The sequence below is a fragment of the Zophobas morio genome, unplaced genomic scaffold (genome assembly GCF_036711695.1).
Source record: "Zophobas morio isolate AGI-343-1 ecotype UQ-CSIRO unplaced genomic scaffold, CSIRO_AGI_Zmor_V1 ptg000084l, whole genome shotgun sequence".
NCBI classification, from domain to species: domain Eukaryota; kingdom Metazoa; phylum Arthropoda; class Insecta; order Coleoptera; family Tenebrionidae; genus Zophobas; species Zophobas morio.
In genome coordinates, this window is record NW_026972189.1 from 23,572 (window position 1) to 46,352 (window position 22,781).

At 33.7% G+C, this 22,781-nt stretch overlaps 1 protein-coding gene across 5 annotated transcripts; it reads left to right on the plus strand.

Annotated features, from left to right (window-relative positions):
- The first annotated feature begins 14,424 nt into the window (after positions 1 to 14,424).
- LOC135144173 (uncharacterized) lies at positions 14,425 to 22,781 on the plus strand. Of its 5 annotated transcripts, none has more exons than XM_064076156.1 (7): positions 14,425 to 14,554; positions 14,605 to 16,146; positions 16,204 to 16,254; positions 21,620 to 21,712; positions 22,136 to 22,222; positions 22,275 to 22,475; positions 22,532 to 22,781. In XM_064076156.1, the coding sequence occupies exons 2-7, from the start codon at positions 16,095 to 16,097 to the stop codon at positions 22,729 to 22,731; spliced, it is 684 nt and encodes a 227-aa protein (XP_063932226.1). In that variant the 5' UTR covers positions 14,425 to 14,554; positions 14,605 to 16,094; the 3' UTR covers positions 22,732 to 22,781. The 5 variants fall into 5 exon arrangements, with proteins under 5 accessions (XP_063932226.1, XP_063932227.1, XP_063932230.1 ...); XM_064076158.1 differs by lacking the exon at positions 14,425 to 14,554 and adding an exon at positions 16,306 to 16,447 and having other exon boundaries at positions 16,105 to 16,146; XM_064076157.1 differs by lacking the exon at positions 14,425 to 14,554 and having other exon boundaries at positions 16,100 to 16,146; positions 16,204 to 16,447.

Genomic DNA, 22,781 nt, shown 5'->3' on the forward strand with positions numbered 1-22,781 from the left:
AGACTATACTTGTAATTTGTCATTGCATTCATTTTTTTTAGATCTGCTTATACAGGGTGACTCAAAAAAAAAAATAAATCAGTCAAGTTATTATTGATCAAATTACGAACGAGCCGTGACTTCCAGTGTGAAAGCGAATTTATTGAAATATCTCATTACAGAACTCTAATGAGAAGAATCTATGACAGACATAAAGACTCGGTTCTAAAAGCGAGGGAAGTACTGTCTAAACTCTTTAGACCAATTTTTTTTACCAAGTAGTAAGTTGAACTTTCAATGAAATGGTAATTATGTGCATTAGTATATATTAGTATATATGGCTGCCATTTCGTCTTATGTTTAAAGGGAGTAGGGACTTTGCTATTCCCTCTCCCTCTCCAGTTATACTATTACAACTCAATGTTACGTAACCGTATCTAACTCGGTCTAACCTTACCCATTTATGCTGGTTTCACGCAAAAATTTCCTTTTTGTTACTCCTGTTTTTAACGTCTGACGTTGACAACTGTTGGCGATCCTGCTTTTGGAAAATAAATAATCAGAATTAACAGCCACAGTTGTGGAATATTTCAAACCATTATAAAAAAAACGCGTTGTTATGTAAATTTTCCATCACATGATCAAAACGACCATAATTAACCATAGTTGAATTTATCATTACCCCCAAAATGGATGAGATGGAAACTATCTTCCAACAAGTAAAATATAGTTTCGAAAAGTGTACATGTAACCTCCAAAGGGTAAACTTTTTGCTCAACCAGAATATCCAGTGGGAAATGTACGAAGAGGCAGTGCTGACAAGCAACAAAAACGATTCAAATTCGACAGAAATACGAAAACGTGGCAACGTTCATTTCAAACAGAATAGGTATGTAGAAGCGCTTGCGAGCTATACCGCAGCCATAGCCTGGGCCAAAAGCAAAAGAATCACAGCCTTAGCTTATTCTGGTCGATCCGCAGTATTGGCAAAAGTTGGCTTGTATCAAGAAAGTTTAGTTGTGAGTACCTAGTAATTGTTCTGTTTTCACACTTCATCCAAATATTCTAGGACCTTGAAAGAGCGTTTTATAACGACTATTCGCAGGAATTTACCCACCAACTGGCACTTCGACGCTCACAAGTCATCAAAAAACAAAACTCCAACCGTAAAACGCAAGTACTTGCATACCCAAACTATCATGTACAGGCAACTGCATGTGATAATACTTCCTTCAAAATCCACACTGACAACAAGTTTGGTAGACACGTAACGACCACACGAGATATTGAAATCGGCGAAGTCGTACTCGTCGATAAACCGTACACTGCAGTACTGCTATAAGACAACTACATTTACTGCTCAGAATGTTTAAAAGTATGCTATAACTTAATATCGTGCGACGCATGTGCTAAAGCTCTCTACTGTAGCACATACTGCAAATTTGTAGCTAGTAAAACGCACAAATATGAATGTTGCCTGTCTGACGTACTTGATCGCCTAGAATCCATCAAAGACGGCCTCGCCTTGGGCCTTAAAATAACTTTATTAGTATTAATCCAGTTCCGTCAGAACAAGTCACATGACCTTGAAGAAATTATAAAAATGGAGGCCCACACTAATTCGCTGTCATTGAGGATGCACTTTACTATTGCATGGGTTTCTAGTATAATTTATGTTCTACTGAAAAAACACACGGATTTGTTTAATGATTTGGAGGGCATGGAGGAGATGTTTAAGGGTTTGTTGCCCTTGATCATACAAGTTGTTCATATTAATGGGGTTGTAATAAATCGACTAGAGCCTACAGTGGAGGGATACGAAATGATTACTTACGCACGCGGATTATACTTTTTGTTCGGTGGATTTAATCATTCTTGTTACCCTAACGCTTTTTTCTATCAAGAAGGACCGAGACTTGTCGTGAGGGCACTGGGAACCATAAAAAAGGAAGAGCAATGTTGTATTTCTTATGGGTGAGTTCAGTTTTGTATGAGTAATTAAACTTACATGTTTTCTCGAATTTTCATGACCGCTAGAGTATGAAAAAGTGGTCTCCCGTTTTCATTTGTCTGTCTATCTGTCTGGGCCCATTTTTATTTGATCAATAATTTCCGAAAATCCTGAACAGATTGTTGAAAAATTTTGTATGTATATCAGAAATATCATGTAGACGTTAAATCGCTAATCAAAATTTGGCTAATCATTCCTATCAACAATTTGATGACATTATCTCAAAAAATTCTACTTCAAAATGATTTAATTGTTGTACAATAATATATTCACTCCTATACTTGTGATGTACGAATCCGCTTTGAGTTTTTCCCGTAAGGGTTTTACAAAATGGAGAATAGGTTCTACAAATTTTTACAAAAAAAAATTACAAGGTGTAGTAATCTCGTACGAGTAAAGTTAAATATCAAGTTTTGTGGCTGAGTGAGCTTCAGACGAGCAAGCGACCCTGCACTTATCTGTTCAATGCCAAACGTAGCCGTTTATTTTTTTCTCAATGTGTTGGGCTGTGACTAGTATTTTATTATCTCTATATTTCTATTACCCGAGCGTAAGCTGAGAAAGTATTGTAAACGAATCTATCGGGCGACTGACTACTTTCATATTTACGAGTACGAAAAAATAGGTTTCCCGTTTCCGTCTGTCTGTCCGTCTAACTGTCTGTCTATCTACCTGTCTATCTGTCCACCGTCTGTATCAATTTTTGTTAGACAGATAATCTCCGAAACTACTGGACCGATTGTTCTCAAATTGTATATATGTATAATGTATATCACGTAGATGGTAAAAAGCTAACAAAACTTTTTGTAATCATCCTTATTGATAGTTTTATGACGATACCTCAGAGCAGATGCTGTAAAACTTTTAATTTATAACCTTCAGTTCGTCATTAAACAGTTACTTTACGAGAGCGCCGATTAATGAAACATTTTGTTAAGACATGATCTACTAGCTGGGGGAATGAAAATGACATCTAATTTAAATGTGTAGTGTCCCGGTTCAATCTAAATTTAGCGCCAGAGAGAATGACAGTTTTGTAACGTAGATTTGCCTTCTTTGTGGAGTGGGCAGCTTTTGTTACTCACTCTAGATTCACATCAGAGACATTCAAGCACTGTTAGCGAAAGAGGCTGCAAGTCTACAATGTGTCGAAGTCACATGTGTTTGAAATTTGTATTCCATTTTATTTGTAAAATTTAACTAAAGGGCAAATCTGTTATAAATCAAAATCTTAGAATAAAATTTTACGGTATAGAAACCGAACTCATAGTTTTCCCTTAATTGACAGTTTAGTATGAAACCAAGGTCCCTTTATAGTGATTAGGTTAGGGTGTATCATGACCTTGAAGAGACATGTTGATGACGTAGAAAGTCCCTCCTACGCGGTTAATTTTAAATCTAGTCACTTTTTCCACGAGCGATTTTGTTGAAACTGGCATTGTGTTGACAAAACGTTTGTAGCCAGGACGTAACCACGGCTATACGAGTGGTGGCCCCCCTTCCCTCTGTAACAGGTCTGTCCACAAACTCGCTGTATGCACTAACCTAGTCACTATTAAGGAACCTTGGTATGAAACAGAATGTTTTAAGTGAATGCTCGTTAAAAGTAACAATATTATAATCATTGTTCGCTCACAGTAACTGTAATATTGTCCATGCTTGCGAAAAGTAACCGTAACACCAATATTCATTACATGTTGTATTCATTCCCACCAATTCGCAGGACATGTCTTAATCGTTTTGCTACTATATGTGTAAAGTGTATAATAATAATAATAATAATTTTATTCATACATTACATCCCAGACGGGATATTTGTACATGTCGGGAAAAGTATATTATATAATTAAATATAATGTAAAATTTATAAAATACGATAAATACAACGTGAATAAATACCAACAACATAAAAACAAAACATTTTACTACACAATAGATTTGTCTTCCAGAAATTCGTCGTAACTCTAGTAGGCACTGCTTATTAACAATTTTTTTATTGCTTTATTAAAATTCTTTGAGTTATATTTTTTAAGGTAATATGGAATCTTATTATAAAACTTTATAATGAAATAATTAACCGCATTCTGGGACTTCCTTAGTCTTATTTCTTTCGGGCACAAATTGTTTTTATGTCTTGTGTTGTATTCATGAAAGTCACTATGGGCAGAAAATTCATTTTCATGTTTTTTATAGTAGTTTAGGCAAGTAAAAATGTACAAAGAAGGTAGCGTCATTATATTTAGCTTCCTAAATTGTTCTCGGCAATCTTCTCTGTACTTTGAGTTTGAAACAATTCGAATTGCTATTCTTTGCAATTGAAAGAGTCTATGACGTATACTAGTATGTCCCCATAATAATATTCCATATAGCAAGTGTGACTCACATAAAGGGAAGTAAATGTTGCGTAAATATTCTCTGGGTAAATTTTCTTTCAAATGTCGCAATAGGAAGATATTTTTGCTGACTTTCTTTGCAGTATTTTCTCCATGACTAACCCATGAGAGTTTAGAGTCCAAACTAAAGCCCAGAAAGTTAGTGTTCGATTGAAAGCTGCGAGGGATATCTACTTTCTTCAAAGTAAAAAAAAATCATCGTAGTTGATTTGTCAACATTCAGAACAAGATTGTTCGCTGTGAACCAATCAAAGGCTTCCGACTGCGCTTCAGCACTGACCGTTTCTGGTGCTACGTCCGATATTAATTTGTTCAACAATGTTGTATCGTCTGCGTATAATACTGAATCCGAGTTTATGTTAGTTGGAAGATCGTTCACAAAAATTAAAAATAGGAGAGGTCCTAAAATGGAACCTTGGGGTACTTCTTGATAAATCGGCAGATGTTCCGAAAATGTTTTGTTAAATTTAACTAACTGTTGACGATTCCCTAGATATGATTTTAGTAATTTGCAACTTTCTTCATCAATCTTATACGCAGATAATTTTTCCAGAAGGATGTTATGTGACACGCAATCGAAAGCCTTCGACAGATCAAGAAATGTCACGACTGCTGTTTCTTCTGTTTCGAAGCAGGATGTTATATACTTTTGTAACTTAAGAACAGCGTCTACCGTGGACAAGCTTTTTCGATATCCGAATTGCGTCACCTTAGAACTGGTTTGCCGCATATCCAGATCGCGTCCGAGGGATTTTCGCCTCTACTGTTTGGTGCAGATTTGCCGCATGTCGCACTTGGGCGAAGCGAAACATAGTTTAGATTCAGTGCTGATTTGCCCCATGTCCAAGCAGAAATCGATATAGTACCGTTATCCGTTTTTACGTACTTCCTTGCTGTTTTGCTTTTCAGCGTTAGGTTTGGGGTTGGGAAAGAAATCGTATTCAACTTCACGCGCAGAACAATAAGAATAATGTGAAATAAATAAAAAAGAGACTTAACAATTTTGATGAATCTGAAATTAAAAAAAAGCAACTGTAATTTGTGCAACTCTTTTTCTGTTGTTATAGATATTACAAATTTTAAGAAAGATTGAGTTTCAAATTATTAGATTCGAAATTTTACAAATTTAAATTTCAAATAGATTTGTTGCTCGTTAAACAAATAATTTAATTTTTTACTTAACAGTACAAGTACTACGGCAAGGACTAATAATGTGAAATAAATGAAAAATTGAAACGATATTAGAAATCGCGTGGTGAAGTAGTTAACTAAGTATAACGAACAATGAATGTTAAGTTATTGAAGTTTTGATTCGAGTTTTTCTAAATATTTTTAAAATAAAGAGACTTATTTTTCTTTATTTTTATATAAAATCTACATTTGATAAAACTCATTGCAGTCATTCATTTTACCTAAAAATTGTAGAATCCAAATATTGCATTGTTAATTTCCATTGTTAAATGGTGAATTGTGAACGAAATACGGAGTACCAAATTTAAATGTGTTTTACAGAAAGGAATTATTTTTACAAAGGATAATAAAATGATATTTTCTTTGCATTGGCGGAGTAATGGCGGCTCGTTGACTCGCTGCAGTCCTACGAAAATTGCAGCTTAATATGTAATTTTTTATATAAAATATTCAAACTGATAAAGAACACTCGGGTAAAAATAGGTTGTTGTCTCAAACAATTAGATTCCAGTATTTTATTACATTACGTGGATATTGACTACAAGTAGCTATTGTCGGGCAACCAGAGAAAATTAGCACTGATATCATTCGTTTCCATGTCTTATGTATCAGTGACAATTATGTTGACTGCAACCCAAATCTATTTGATTACCCCTAACTCCATAATATCTAGTACTTAATATAGTTATACGCTTTTCAGTTGAAAATGAAAGAATTATTTGTACTGGTAGTTGTAAACAATTGTATAAATATTTCCGTTGGATTCCTTTGCGAACTATTTGTCAATTATTATTTATGATACTATGGTATGATCCCAAACTGTTTAGAGAAGAAAGGGAGGCTGTGATGTGCGCACGTAAACTTGTCCTATTTCTTTCCAATACATTAGCTCTATATATTAGCTCTCTGTCTATCATCTCCTACGTGCGCTTATCATAGACTCCTTTTATCTAAAAAGTATGCAGTATTTCCCGCGCAAACCAGCAGTCAGATCTCTAGATTGCCTGGCCTCGTGATTTGTCACGTATTTTTAAATAACATACAGTTTTCTAAATTTGCTGAAGTACTACTAAACTACAAAAATAAACGGGTAAATTATATTCTCAAATTATAACTCCGAATTAAACATGCAATGTGAAAAGTTAATGCCGTGAACCCTACTAAGTATAAATTAAACGTCATTGTTTGCTAACTACATAATTGATTAAACTTATTATTTTAATAAGGTAAGGTATTAAACTAGACAGAGACTTGAATACTTTTTTTACTAATTTTAATAATTCTTGTAATGAGTAGATATTTAATAATAAAGCAATACATATTATTATACGCAAAAAATGTATTTGCATGCTTTTGCATAAACTTCCTGCACTTATAATTTATGAACAGTATTTTGGACGATGCCCAATTAATTGATAAATAATAGTATGTTGATCTAAAAAGAGTATCATTACATTACTTCAAATTCTTTTAACTTTCTTTATGTAGTATGTAGTATCTCCTGTTTTAAAATCTGTAAAAATCTCAAGAAATTAGGGTTATGGTAATTCAATTAAATCTGGGTGCTTAGCAGTGGCGGCTCGTCAGGGGAGGCAGGGGAGGCAGTGCCTTCCCTGGAAAAATTGACTATTAGTTTTTGTTTTAATATCTGTCAACTTCAAATATATTTTAACGATATGGCAAATAATTTTTATTTATAGAACACTGTGATTTTTTAAAACGCGTCTTGGTAACATATTTTGAAGTGCGCGCTTTCGACAGGAATAAGCGCTGATCATCACCGTGTAGGCCAGCTTCAGACAGAGGCATGCCTCAGATAGACGGATGTCTTCAGTATAATTAGTCAGTGGTGATAATATGTTTTTGAGAAAGACAGTAGTCAACAGTGCTTTATCAAAGCGCCAGCGGAGGCACCAACGCCTACCGTCCTTAAACCAATCAGATCGAATTTTTTAATCTCACGGTGAAACTGCACAATGCTGAACAGGGATCCTGAATGCATTTAGTGTGCATTAATTAGACGCGAGAAAAGGTGTTCACTGCATCTGCATTGCCAAGGTTATGTATTAAAACTTTTAAGTTAACTTGAAAACATTAGGACAATGAAAATGTCAGTTTTGCAATGCTGATAGGAACATAAGAATCTCTAATTCTCTAACGACATTGTAGAATTTCTTATAAAGTTTAAATATTTAAGCACGGTTTTCTTACGACGAACAGTTGTATGTTAAAGTTTTAGGAATCTCTCATCCCAGATTTGAGCATAACTTTATTAATTAATTGATTAATAGGTATATTTAAATCAGCTCTAGATCATATGAATTAAAATTTATGCTAATAAAGCAAATTCTGTGGTTTTTGCACCTTTTCGTTGGTTTGTGGGAAGCAATTAAATATTTTTTATTCGAAAAGTGTAGAGACTCAGAGTTATTTGTATTCTTTTCATAAAAATGGATAAATAATCTGAGTTGAATACGATTTCTTTCCCAACCCCAAACCTAACGCTGAAAAGCAAAACAGCAAGGAAGTACGTAAAAACGGATAACGGTACTGTATCGATTTCTGCTTGGACATGGGGCAAATCAGCACTGAATCTAAACTATGTTTCGCTTCGCCCAAGTGCGACATGCGGCAAATCTGCACCAAACAGTAGAGGCGAAAATCCCTCGGACGCGATCTGGATATGCGGCAAACCAGTTCTAAGGTGACGATTGATTTCCCGTGAATAGATTTTTACTTTCGAAATAGCGGCTCAATTGAAGAAATAGTACCTTTTCTATTACCTTCGAAAAAATTGGCAGTAGTGCAATTGGGCGGAAATTACTTGGGTTATTCAAGTCACCTTTTTTATATATCGGAACTACAACCGCCATTTTTAAACAATCAGGAAAAATAGATTCCCAAATGCAGATATTTATTAACTTTGTTAGGGGGGAAATTAGTACGTTTTTAACTGTACTCAACAGGTTAGTATTAAGGTTATAGAAATCATTCGAATTGTTTTTCTTTAAACTATTTATGACATCTCTGGTTGTTATGCAAGAAATTTCACTAAAACTAAAAGTTTCTGAATTGGATAGTGGGACTTTTTGTGCTAGTAAGTTTAAAGCATCTATTTTTGATATTGTTGCAGGAGGTTGGGGTGCCAGATTTGTAAAGTAATTATTAAATTCATTACTAGTAATTGAGCAATCTAGATTGTTTATTGCTTGTGAGTATTTACTACGTTTTCCACATTGCCTTGTTCTTATTATTAGAGTTTTCGATAGCTTTTTTATTATAGTAAGTTTTCTTGGACTTTAGCTTACTTTTGTATAGAGTACGAAACTCGTTTCTTGCTTTTCTAGTTTGTTCGGTTTTTGAAACAGAATCCATTGTGTTTAAAGAATTCAACGTGTTTCTCATTTCAAATAATTCTTTATCAAACCAATTTATTTTATTAAAGCTTTTGCTGTTATTAATTTTTTTGTGAACTTCTGGAAAAGCAAGATTTGCGTAATACGTAACGATTTCAGTAAACCTAGAAAATTTAATGTTAATATCTAAGCTAGTGTCATCGACAAAACTCCAGTCAACGGTTGTTAGTGAATTATGTAAGTTATTTTTACCAAGTTCAGTAATCGGTCTTATGGTTTTTTGTGTTAACAATTTTCTATTTGAAGATGTAGAAAGCTTCAAATTTAGTTTTATTGCTGATTGATGATCAGATATTTGTACTTTGACTGGACTTATCTCGTAGTGTGATGAATCTATATTGGTAAAAATATTGTCTAAACACGAGTCTTTCCGAGTTGGAAAGTTTACAATATATTCTAACCCGTGACAGCGCATAAAGTCGCACAACAAATTTTTTTGCTGATTGTCGTAGTCGAACCTGACGTTGTAGTCACCTGCTAATACAACATTTAATTCAAGTGAGTTACTTATGCCGAATAATTTGGACAAAACATTCAAAAATAAGTCAAAATCACCAGATGGTGGCCTGTACAAGTTTATAAACACTACTCCAATGATACTAACACTTCACAGTGATTCTCTACGGAGAGTTGAGTTAGTTGTTCAATACTCTTACAGTTTACGTCATTTCTGGAAAGTATTAGAAACCCTCCGTGCTTCGAGGGTTTTCTGGAATAGTACGATTTTGTAGAGAAGTTCTGTATAGTCAGAGTTTCCGGTTCTTGGTCATACAACAAATGTTCTGATACTCCAACTAGTGAGCAGTTTTCTTCCGCCAAAAGAACTTCAAATTCTGATAATTTCGAACGAATTGACACTATATTAAGAACAAGTATAGTTATGTTAGTTTGCGAATGTTGCGGGGCGTTTGTGACGAAAAAATTCAAATTTTTTTTACTATCACGTTTCGGAGCCAATTTTTTCCCTTGTAGAGCTGGTCAAGGAGGAGGAAATCTGCTCCAACTTTAAAAGCAGCGCTCGTAGCATTCTCTCTTCTTGGAAGTGGTTCAACAATAAAATTGTGATTGGAGAATCTTCCTTGGAGATATTTTTCAATATCTTCATAGCTGTTGTAGCAGTTGATGGCTTCGTCGAACTTGCCGCGTTTGAACATGTCATTTCCTTCGGTTTTGTACTGCTGGGCGCGCTCCAAGGGGGACAGCTCCTTGGCGGGCTCCTTGACGGAATCGTCGATGGAAATTGTGTCGCTTGTGTCTTCAATGTTAAAAAGGGGCGAAACGCGCGAGAAACCTCTGTGCTGTTACTGCAGTAATCCTGCTGTAAAAAAAATGGTCCTATGTGCAAACTGTGGGTCATACTTTCATCCATGCAAAAAGAACTACCTTGCTGGACGTACTACTAAGTTACGGTCTTAAACCCACTGTCAATTTTAACACTAGAGGGGCAAATTGTCTGGACAATGTTTTCATAAATGTACAAGAATATTATCCCCGTGTTAGTCCGATAGATCTAGGTATTTCTGACCATCGAGAAATATGGCTTGCGATTGTTAAGTAAGGGAGATTTGTTTATTTCGGTTTGGTCGTTCAATAGTGTATTAAATCTATTGTACCTATTTATTTCCAGACATTCTAACGCGTTTAATTTTGCGCCATTATTTTCTATGTGCAAAATTTTGAATTCGTCGTTGAAATTATGCTGTTCTTGGATAAGGTGGTTCGCGTACGTAGAATTTGATTTTTTATTGACAAATGCTGATTTATGTTCTTTTATCCTTCCCTCAAATTTTCTCCCTGTTTGTCCGATGTGTACTAAGGGGCAGTCACTACAACTTAACATGTAAACTCCAGAATTCGATTTCTTAGGTGACTTGTCTTTACTATTGTTTATCAATTTATGTAAAGAATTGTTGGTACGGAAGGAAATTTTATAGCCTGCATTTTGCTCTCTTCTCGTCCGACGAGATCATAGATAATATGTTAAAAAAGAAAATTAAAAAAGTCACATCAACATTAATATATCCTTTAATTAAAGAAACCAATCAGTATAACATTATAACTCATTTTGGAAAACTTTCTATTAAAACTGCAAAAATACTGCAAAATGCAGGCTATAAAATTTCCTTCCGTACCAACAATTCTTTACATAAATTGATAAACAATAGTAAAGACAAGTCACCTAAGAAATCGAATTCTGGAGTTTACATGTTAGGTTGTAGTGACTGCCCCTTAGTATACATCGGACAAACAGGGAGAAAATTTGAGGAAAGGATAAAAGAATGGGTCTTAAATTGTATAAAATAACATAGTCCTACACATGTAGTTTACGACTCCGAATTCAGTCTTTACCCGAAACGTCCAGATTTTTGGAAAAAAAATCAAAATCATAAAACAACATTTTGCAATTTAATTTTGAATCTGCTAACCAGAATGTTTTAAAATGTTGCAGATGTTTTAAGGCTCTAAAGAGAATCATAAATCTTTAGTCAAAATATATTTGGTTATCCCCTCCAAAAACTTGATGACGTCAGCTCAAAAGTTTGCCGAATAAATCCTATCTAAAATGTACAAAATATGATGCGTCTGTACTTGTGATATATCACTCCATTCATATTTTTTGGATTTGCATATACAGGGTGACTCAAAAAAATTAATGAATGCGCAAAATTTATTTTACTGATTTACTCAGGAACTACAAAACCGAATGCTTTGAAATCTTGAAGATGTTTTAAAATTATCATAAGCATGGTAAATTTTTGATCAAAATGTATTTGGTCGTCCCCTCCTAAAAAATTTATGACGTCACCACAAAATTTTGCTGAATAAATATTATCTAAAATGTACAAAATATGGTGAGTTTCTTGTTGTGATTTATCATTCCATTCAAATTTTTTCGATTTGCGTATATAGGATGACCGAAAAAAATTAATGAATGAAACCGTTTCGTACAATTTTAAATTTAATGTGAAATTTTAGATATATGATCCATCTAACCCTTTGAGAGTACGGAATGCCTAGCTGCTGCTGATATCCGCACAACAATAATAACAGCATGCTTGATAACGACTATTGAATATAATTTTGAACAAATCTTTATTTTTTAAATATCCAGAGATTGAAACACTCTTAAATCTGAACCCTCTCTCTGGGCCAATTTTTAAAATTACCCAGAACAGATGTGACAAGTATCCACAGAAGCCGACCACATTTACGGGGTTGTTAAAAATCATAAAATATTATTTGGTTACAAATGAAATGCACCAAGTACATATATCTTTATAAGGACAAAGTAAATATAATTTTTGTTTTTTTTTTATCTTTCAGGAAACTTTGAAGCCTTAGAAGACTTGAAACAACAACTAAATAAAGAAAAAAAACTACTAATTGGTAAGAACGAAATAATTTTATTTCTCCAGCCTGAACTAGTGAAGTAATGAAATAGGGTCCATTTGACAAATGACTGCTTTTATGTTTTCTCGACGTTTCATGACCTCTGAGGCATAAAAAAGGTCCCACGTTTCCGTCTGTCTGTCGTCTTCGTCGATTTTTATTAGACTCGTCGAGCCATATTATAGGTACACGTTGAAATTATTTTTCGCATTTTTGACTTTATTTTTGAATCCACATGCTTGCCACGTAGACATAGCGTAATCGTATTAGGTATTTAATGTATAATGTGGGTGTGTAATTTTAAAAATATGCAATTTTTAGAAATAATGTGTCTTTATGTAAAAATTACTCTTTTAATTTAAGTAGGGCATGCTGATATTTCAAGCAATAGAACAAATAATGTGGAATATCTATCTAGCACACAGGCTCAAAGTGAATGTAATCATCTTGTTTTTAAATTCTTTATACTGAATTCTTGCTCTATAAATGGCTTGAAATAACATTTACACAATGGAATACCTCCATTGTTAACAGGCTTATTTTTATGAAATTTTAATATAATATGTCTACAATTTTCTATACATTACACAAGGGTAGTTTTTTTAAACAGGTTATCATCACTTTTAAACAAAAGCGATGTTTGACTGAAAACATTTCATTAGTTAATGAAAGTGGCAACACAGAATTATTTATAAAAATTAGTATAAAAAAAACACTAACAAATTTTCTTTTGAAAAGTAGTACATACTAATGTTTTGTGCTCAATTTTGCTTATTAAAAATATTTGTACCCCTAATTCTAACACTTCAACGATCTTAGTGTATAATATGTTTAATTGTGTGCGCAGTCATTTGGAATGGAGATAATCTTCGCGTTGTAAAAATTATTCTTTACTATTTCATTCTCTGTGATTCCAAATAAAATAAAGCCCTTTACCAACGGTCGAAGATTATTTTGCCACAACTTCACTCGCCCGTGAAGTACTGTCGAACAAATACGGCTTCTTCAAAATTTAATTTGCAAATTTTATTTCTTTATGATAACCGCTATAAATTAAATCTAAAATATGTGTGAACTGTTACAGTACAGGTAAAGGAGCATATTGTGCGTGTGTTTTAAGTGAGTTTGTCCATCACAAAATGTTTGTGATAACGTCATCAACGTTTTAGGAAACATACGTATATCAATTTGAATAGGTGCAATCTAATATTAATAATAACGGTGCTGTATACTCAAATTTTCGAGAACATAAAGTGAGTCGTTCTTACTGTGATCAATAAAATAAATTCCCTCATTTATAATTTTTTTTAAGCCAGCGTTTATAAGTAATTCTAAAAACTATTAATGCATTGCTAAATCACAAAAATAGAGGCATAGGATATTGCGCATTTTAGATAAGATTTATTTGACAAAATTTTGAAATGTCATCAATTTTTTGGGAGGGGGTAAATGGATAAGTTTAATATTGATTACCGATTTATATTGCTTCCGATAAACGTAATACGTTTGTAACATTTTAGATCGTACGGTTTTGCAGTTTCAAAGTTCAATTACAAAATGTTATAAGATTTTGTTTTTTTTTTCAAAAAACGTGATGTCTAAGGTAAAAACTCAACAGTAATCCATAAACCACAAGTGGAGGAGTATGTTATTTTATAAATTTTAAAAATGACGTAATCCTATTGTTGGTGGAGATGATTAGACAAATTTTGGTTAGCGCTGTACCCTCTACATCATAAATTAACTATGTGCTAAGAATATTATGTTAAACGTGATATTTTTAACAAACATACAAAATTTGACAACAATCGATCTAGTAGTTTCGGACATTATCTATCTCATAAAACTCTTCATAGAAGACAGACAGGCAGACGGAAACGTGGACCACTCGTACTCAGGTGTCATGAAACGTCGAGAAAAGTTCAAAGTAACAAGTCGATCAATGGAGGCAATTAATGCACTAAATAATACAATGTAAAATATGTTTGTCATTATTGTTTTATTTCAGTATCCGAACGTCTAGCAACAAAAAATTATGGAACAAACTCACGCTATTCGTGCAAGCAGAAGTTTTGCATTTTTTGCAAAACTCTCAAAACTAATTTAGCACGTCATTTTGAAATTTGTCACTCAGAAGAGGCAGAAGTAAGAAAATTCTTAAGTTTCAATAAAGGGTAGTTATCAAGTTAGTTGGAATGTGTAATTAAGTAAGTTTAAATTGCAGGTAGTCCTGAACGTTGCGAAATTATAGCAAATCTACGAAAAAGTGGCAATTATAATTACAACAAGAGCAATAAAGAGAATCCCATTCTTATCAGACGAGTGCAAAAAGGTTCACGAGACTCTTTACCATGCCCTAATTGCAAAGGATTTTATTCACAGATAACACTATCTCGTCATTATGCCTACTGCTGCAAAGATCTGAAAGATAAAAATGCTAGTAGATCTGTTTTAAGAGCTGCTCGTGCCATGGTTAGTAAAATTCATCCGGCGGCATGTTTGCAACTAAAAGAGAAAATTTTGCCGCCAATGAAACAGAATATAATATTGGATACTGTCAAAAAAGATATGCTGTTAATTTTGATTGGCAATTATTTAGTCCCCAAATATAGAGAACACCAGGAGTATATGATACGGAACAAATTGAGGTTTCTAGCGACATATTTTTTAACTGTGAAAAAAATTGATAATAGCATTGACGAATTTCATAAGTTGTTCTACCCTCAACATTTTGATTTGGCACTTGAAGCAGTAAAACAGATGGGAGAAATTGATAATAATTCATCAGTGTACAGTAAATCAACATCCGCATTGACCATAACACATTATCTAAAAATTTGTTGTAATATTTTGCAAAGTCATTATATTCGAGGAGGAGACGATGGAAACGAACAAGCTGTTAAAAGATTTTTTAAACTCCTGAAAACAGAAGTTCCTGGTAAAATAAATAAACCAGCCCATAGAGATCTGTGTGAAATGAAAAGAAAAAAAATGATGACGAAAAGAAGTATCATTCCAACGACAAAAAATGTTGAAAATTTTAAAATTTACATTTTAAAAAATGCAGCAAAAACTTACAAGACTCATGACTGAAGAATTTTCTTTTACACACTGGAAGACTTTAGCGGAACTCACACTGATGTATATCAGTGTTTATAATAGAAAACGAGCTGGTGAAGCCCAAAGAATACTTGTGGAGGATTTTCGAAATATACAGACTTTGCGTGATACAGTACTCCCAGAACTGCTCAACAATTTAGGTGACAATAGAATAAAGAAGTTGATTGCACATACAAATTAATGATCAGAGGAAAACTTCACAGAACGGTGGCAGTTATAATTCCCCATTATATAAAGAAATATTTAACATTTATTAATGACTATAGAAGTCAGGCTGGAGTATCGGACGATAACCCTTATATCTTTGGCTTGCCGGGGAAAATGGTAGGACAGCGATACAGAACTTTAGAAACGTGTCGAATAATTAGAAAGTATACAGCTATGGCAAAATTACAAAATCCATGTTCTATAAGAACAACCCTTCTACGAAAACAGTTTGCAACAAAGACCTCAACAATGAACCTTCAGGATCATCAAAAAGAAACCGTCGTTAATTTTATGGGTCATCAACGAAATATACACGACGAGTATTACAGGCAGCAGATAGTTGTAGGTGATTTAATGATAAAGAAAATCTTAGATCAAGAAAGCTAAATGACCATGGACGAAATTTGTGAAAGAAATGAAGACAAAACTATTGATCCAGGTATTTTTGGAAAAGAAATAGGCATTTTGTTATAACACTTATGTTTTTTTTTTTTAGATATAGAACGACCTCTTGTCACAAATTGTTCTGTTAGGACTTGCACTGAAGGTAATCACTTAATACTAAATTCACAAAATATTGCTAAGTTTTTTAATAAAGAACTTAGGAGAGAACTTTTTAATTCCTGAGCATACGCTGGGGTTCATTCTGATGGCTGATTTTATTTTCTCGATGTTTTATTTTTGTTCAAGACGAAAAAGTTTCTGGCTCGTTTCTGGCTGTCTATCAGCGACTTTATTAGGTAAGTGATCTCCAAAACTACCAGAAAGATTGTTGTGTAGATGATATTTTAGCAACCAAACTTTATTCTTTTATTCCCACCAACAATTTGAAGACATTCACATTTTTGGGAAAAAATCACTATTGTGTAACAATATAACTTTAAAGCTGCAATTCCTAATGCTTCTGAAATCTTGCAAAGATTGTAAAATTATCATAGCCAAGATAAGTTGTTAATCAAAATGTATCTGCTTATCCCCTTTCAAAGAATTGATGACGTACTTTCATAATTTTGACAAATAAATCCTATCTCAAACATGCAAAATATTATGAATCTATACTTTCACAGGCTCTTGTAAAAATTATGAATGCCTTGGTAAACTACTTACAAGTGTAGTAGTGATATCTGACAAGAACGCACGTGTTATATGTGCTGTCTGCGATTCGGCCGAAGACGACACTAAGGCCTTAATTACGTGCTCTGTGTGTACCAAAAGCTTCCACCCCCGCTGCGTTAATGTGAATCTACGAGGTTTCCATAAGAAGAAGAACTGGATATGTAACACCGCTGTTTGCCGTGAAACCTCCGAAGATTCCGAGGATATGGAATTCAAAAGTGACATTTTCCTGGACGCAGATGACAAAGTAGTAGATTATAAACTTTTCCATTACATTTTGAAACAGAAAGATGAGTTAATCCTCGAATTAAGAGGTGTTATCAAATTAATGAAGAGTCACATTGACCTACTACACTATAAAAACCCTGAAAACACCGACAAGAAGGTCGGTAAGAAACCTGATAACGATATCGCCAACAGCGCTGAAGGCGAACCATCAAGAGAGACAGCAGCTATGGTCGACACGATTGAACACATAAAAACGAGAAGCGACACTACAATCAAAACAAACTCGAAATTGCCAAAATCGACCTTAAACAACACAAAAAAGGACGCTAAACATCATCAGACCCAAGATACGTGAACGACTTCCCGGAAATGATCTGTGAACTACTTGAAAACAAACACGAAGAAAACCACGCCAGATTCAAAGTAACCATTAATTTTGAAAACCTCGAAAAAATTAACAAACCGGAATATTGGCCAAGCGGAGTTTTAATATCAAGATATTTTCACCCAAGGAAGCCACCGCAGCACCACAAATGACCTCGATAACAAGTGAGAGGAAACGTAGCAAATTGTCCCAGGAACGTTTAACAACTGACAATTGGTTGAATATTTTCTACATTAACATTCAGTCATTGAGATGTTAAATTAACGCAATAGAATTATTTTTTCTAGACAACCCTTTTGACATTATCTGTTTTAGCGAACACTGGCTGAAGATGGAGCAAATGGAGATTCTAACAATACTCAAATATAAGGTCGCTGGTAGTTTTTGCCGTAGCAACGGATATGGAGGATGCGCGATATTGGTAAATACTAGCATAAGATACTCGGTTGTAAATTTAACATCGGTTTGTAAAGAAAGAGTTTTGGAAGCAGCCGGAATATACTTAGTCGGCAAGGGGGTTTATATCATTACCATTTACCGACCGACAAAATGTAATTTTGAAGAATTTTTATACTTATTTAACAACCTTCTTTTAAAGTTGGGCGATAAGGACGCAATAATAATAGGCGATTTTAATATTACGTTTAATTCACCAGATCATAAGGTAATGACTTTCCTAGATCTTATTCACAGTTACCAAATGAGAGTTCTAGTTAAGGAAAACACGAGAAAGCTAAACTGCATTGACAACATTATAACTAATATAAATACACCATACAGAACTAAAATTATTGAGACTAGACTATCAGATCATGATGCCATCAGTATCGACGTGAGCGTCCCAAAGTCCGAAACAAATTGTGGGAGTAAAATATCGTGCAGACCTTTTACAAAACACGGATTATATATGTTCTATAACTATGTATCTGAAATTAACTGGTTCTTTGTTGAGGATGTCAGCCTCAGTCTAGAACAAAAATGGCTACAATTTGTAACTTCACTATCAAATGCAGCAAAAAAATCATTCCCACTAAAGACTTTCAAAAAGGAGAAGTCTGCTAGTACCGCATTCCTAAAAAAAAACACAGAAGTATTACAGTTAAAGGAGTATGTAGAATTATTTCATAGTTTAAAATCACATTTCCCGGGGAATGAATATTTTAAAATTGCATGCAAAGAGTACAAGAAACTTCTTAATGACAAAGTCAGAGACTTTAATACATAGACTGGCTGTGTCAGGAAAAACGTGAAGTTCTTCGACCGCCATATTGCTTATAACCGTAAGTGCGCGAAATTTGAATTTTCCGGTCACAAAATGCAATTTAAAATGTTAAATAAAAAAGACAACAAATTGTAATTATTTATTTAGCATAATAATATCTATTATGTATATGTAAATTCCTTTAAAAATATTAATGTCCTTGAAACAAAATTAATTTCGTGAATTTTTGTCTTAAAGAGATAGCTTTTTCACGCTCAGTACTTAAGCGGCACTCATAACCTATTCCGAGAGTCAAATAATTTCTCAAAATTAATTTAAGCAATAAATTAAAATAAGAATTATTTACGTCCAACTAATCCATACTAAACAAATGTTCATTATGTAGAAAAAAAATGTATGGTCCTACTTTGCAAAGTTAAAGCAAACATTTTAGTTACCAAATCATTTTTAATGGCTATATTTACAAACAATCTCGTAAGTCCCGACACAACCACTTTTATTTCGAGGTCTAGAAACGTTCTGTGCTAGAAACTACTGCTGCTAACCACCACAACCTCACTTAATTTGACATAAAAGTTATAGCAATGGCGTCCATACTACCATGCGCCGTGGCTTCACCAAAATGCATTAGAAATGTTACTAACAGCCAGTCTATGTATTTAAAGTCTCTGGACAAAGTAAACTACCTCAAAAAGAAAAATATAGAACACGTACTCAAAAGCTCGCCCAACTTACCTGGGGACGCGTGGAAAATAAGTAATACCAGCAGAAATAGTAATAAAAATAATAATTGTTCTGAGGTACTCACTGCGGAGGATTTTAATAGCCACTTTGTTAATGTTGTTCATGACTTAAAAGTAAAAATGGCGAATGACCCGGAAATTCTAGCGGACCTAGCTGACACACAAACAAATAAACATTGCCCTACAAAGTTCACTTTTAAAGAAATAAGTTTTAATGAACTTAGAGATGCAGTAACTAAAATAAAAAACAAAAATAGTAGGGACTTGGATGAACTTAACATTATCATGGTTAAATATATAATAAACTTAATAATTTCGCCGTTGACAAAACTAATAAATCTGAATATAAAGCATGCATTTTTCCACAATGTTTAAAATATTCCAAACTACTCCCAGTTCATAAAAAAAACAGTGGGGACAGCCACAGTAATTACCGCCCAATTTCAATAATCCTAACATTATCAAAAATTTTAGAAAAACTTTTACACAAACAACTAACGGAATTTGCCTATAGCAAGGATTTGTTATGTTCTTCACAATTTGGGTTTAGGGCTAAGAGATCGACAACTTTGGCGATTCAGGAATTGATAACGTATATATCTGAAGGATTTGAAGAAAAAATGTATATTGGGGTCGCGTTTTGGGATTTGTCTAGGGCATTCGATTATGTGGACCATAATTTACTGCTCAGCAAATTAATAGAAATTGGAATTACGGATCAATCTCTCACACTACTAGAAAGTTATCTATTAGATCGTTATCAAGTCACAGTATATAATTCCGCCACATCTACTCCTTGCAAGATCGCGTACGGCGTGCCTCAAGGCTCCATTTTGGGACCCTTACTTTTCCTAATATACGTAAATAATTTACCGGCAGATGTAGATGTTAAAATGATCCTATACGCGGATGATACAACTCTGCTATTAAAAGATGACGAACCAAATAAACTAGTAGACAGGCTTAACTCAGCACAAACAAAGGTGGCGGATTGGTTTCTGAAAAACGGTCTCTTCTTAAACAAAGACAAAACGGCCTCAATGATCTTTTCAACAAAAACAATAACTTCAGAGAATCTTGAAAATATAAAATTCCTTGGAGTAATAGTGGATTCAAAGTTATCCTGGGACGCTCACGTTGATGCTGTTTGCCGTAAGCTCAATAAAACAATATATTTACTACGCAAGATCGGCAGACAAGTCCCAATAACTATTACTAAATTAGTTCACTATAGCCTTTTCGAAAGTCACTATGCTTATGCCATCCTAGCATGGGGACACACAGCGCATCTTTGTAGAATATTTAAGTTACAAAGAAAAGCGGTCAGAATAATACTGAACTTGAACTATCAAGCGGATGTGAGACATTTTTCTCCTGAACTAAATATACTCACGGTACCGGCATCATATGTCTACCAGTGTCTAATACATACAAAAAAATGTTTAGACAACTATACAAAAATTAGTGATAGACATCTATATAACACTCGGAGTGGTAATGGTATATACCTCAATTATCTCAGAATATATAAAAGCCGTAATTCAATTAATTACTACGGCCCTAAATACTTTAACAGCTTACCTTGCAATATCGCAGCACTTCCGGAGCCACAGTTTAGGAACACTGTGAGACAAAAATTGTTAGAATCTCCACTTTACGACCTAAATATGAGATCTATAAGCCAGGTTTTTAATTAATTCTGCTGATGTACAATATACTAAGGTGTAATTGTTTTGTATACGATATATGTGTGTATTTATGTTCTTTTATTTTGACCTTACTTAATGTCTGTGTACATTTTTAAAGTATAATAAATATTATTTTATTATTATTATTAATATTATTACAAGTATAGACTCAATATTTCGACGTTCGCAAGATTTTAGAGAATTTGGTTACAAACAAATTTGTGTTTTTTTTTTCTAAAAATTTGGGTTTCTAAGGTTAAAAAACAATGCGGATCCAGAAAGTATACATTTAGGAGTCTGTTACTTTATAAAATTTGAATAACACCTACTATACACAGTTTTAAGGGTGACCTCATCACATTGTTGGTGGCGATAATTAGATTGGTTGGCATTCCAGCATGTTTCGGAGATCATCTGTTATAATAAAAGTCGATACAGTCATGAAACGTTGAGAACACATTAAAGTAGCCATTCGCCCCATGACATGAATGATTGCGATGATTGACAAATTTTAAATTATATATTTTTAGTTGGGAATTTAACTCCTCCGCCAAGTACCAGTCAGGAACCAGTTTTTACGACTCCAAAAAGTAAAATAAAAGTTGTTAGAAAATTTAATTATTGTAAGTATTAGTTTCATACTAAATTGAAAAGTCTTTTCTGCAGACACTTAACGAATATTGGCACCAGAAAGCGTTATGTAACAATTTTTATAACATTATAAACTTTATTTATAATTTAACGTTTCATACGAATATATGTATTTAAACCTTTTAAAAACATTATGATGGTTCAGAAAATATTAAACAATTGATTTTACCAGGATTTTAGTTATTCCGTAAAAGGACATTGACAACATATATTCCGTAATAAATCCGATTCACTTGTAGAAATTAACTTTTAAAATTTTAGTTTCTGTATTCCTAACAGATTGCAATAATTATTCACGTAATTTTTTAAGAAAAAAAATTTGTTAAATCATAGTTCCGCTAGTTTAGGCTAATAAGACTAATAAGCTGCCTATATTTTGAATCTTAACATTTTAGCTCCATCATCCGAACCATACAGCGGTGGAAGTAGTGATGTGTGGGACCCCGGAAATGTTTCCCACATTCAAAAAACCCTTGGTCCAAGTAAGTATACAGTAATACTTATATCCTAAAAATCAGAAACTTTAATTTCTAGTGACTACAAAACGCCGTGTGTGGTTGACACCAAAAAAGTCGACAGCAAAAGTTCTGTTTAAAAACTGCATAGAAAAATTAACAGTACCTAGTCTGGCAGAATGTTCAGAAGCTATTGCTCACTCAAAAACTCTGCAAACCCGAACGGCGCAGCAAGTAAGGCAGTGGGTGCAACACTATATTAAAACCAATTACTTGAAATGTAGGTATAATGATTTTATTTATTAAAACATTTCAAATCTGAGGAAAAAATTCTAGGTGATACTGCAAAAATTCGACGTCCCTGGAGTACACCAGAAAAGCAGCTTGTTCGTAAAGCTTTTGGCACCTACATTGCGGAAAAATTGTATCCATCAGGATTTGAAATAAGCGAATTAATTAAAAAACATCCCATCCTCAGAAGGCGCTCCACAGCTTCTATAAAAAGTTTTCTGCAACATGAAAGATCAAAAATGTAATCATTGTGTTTGCTTATATGTACCCGTAATAAATAATTATAAATAAAGAT

Excerpts from the sequence above, each read along its gene's own strand:
- LOC135144173 (XM_064076156.1), top strand. The coding sequence starts at position 16,095 with ATGACCATGGACGAAATTTGTGAAAGAAATGAAGACAAAACTATTGAT. Across the intron at positions 21,713-22,135 it reads TGTTAGAAAATTTAATTATT|CTCCATCATCCGAACCATAC; the intron begins GTAAGTATTAGT and ends TTAACATTTTAG. Across the intron at positions 22,223-22,274 it reads TCAAAAAACCCTTGGTCCAA|TGACTACAAAACGCCGTGTG; the intron begins GTAAGTATACAG and ends TTTAATTTCTAG.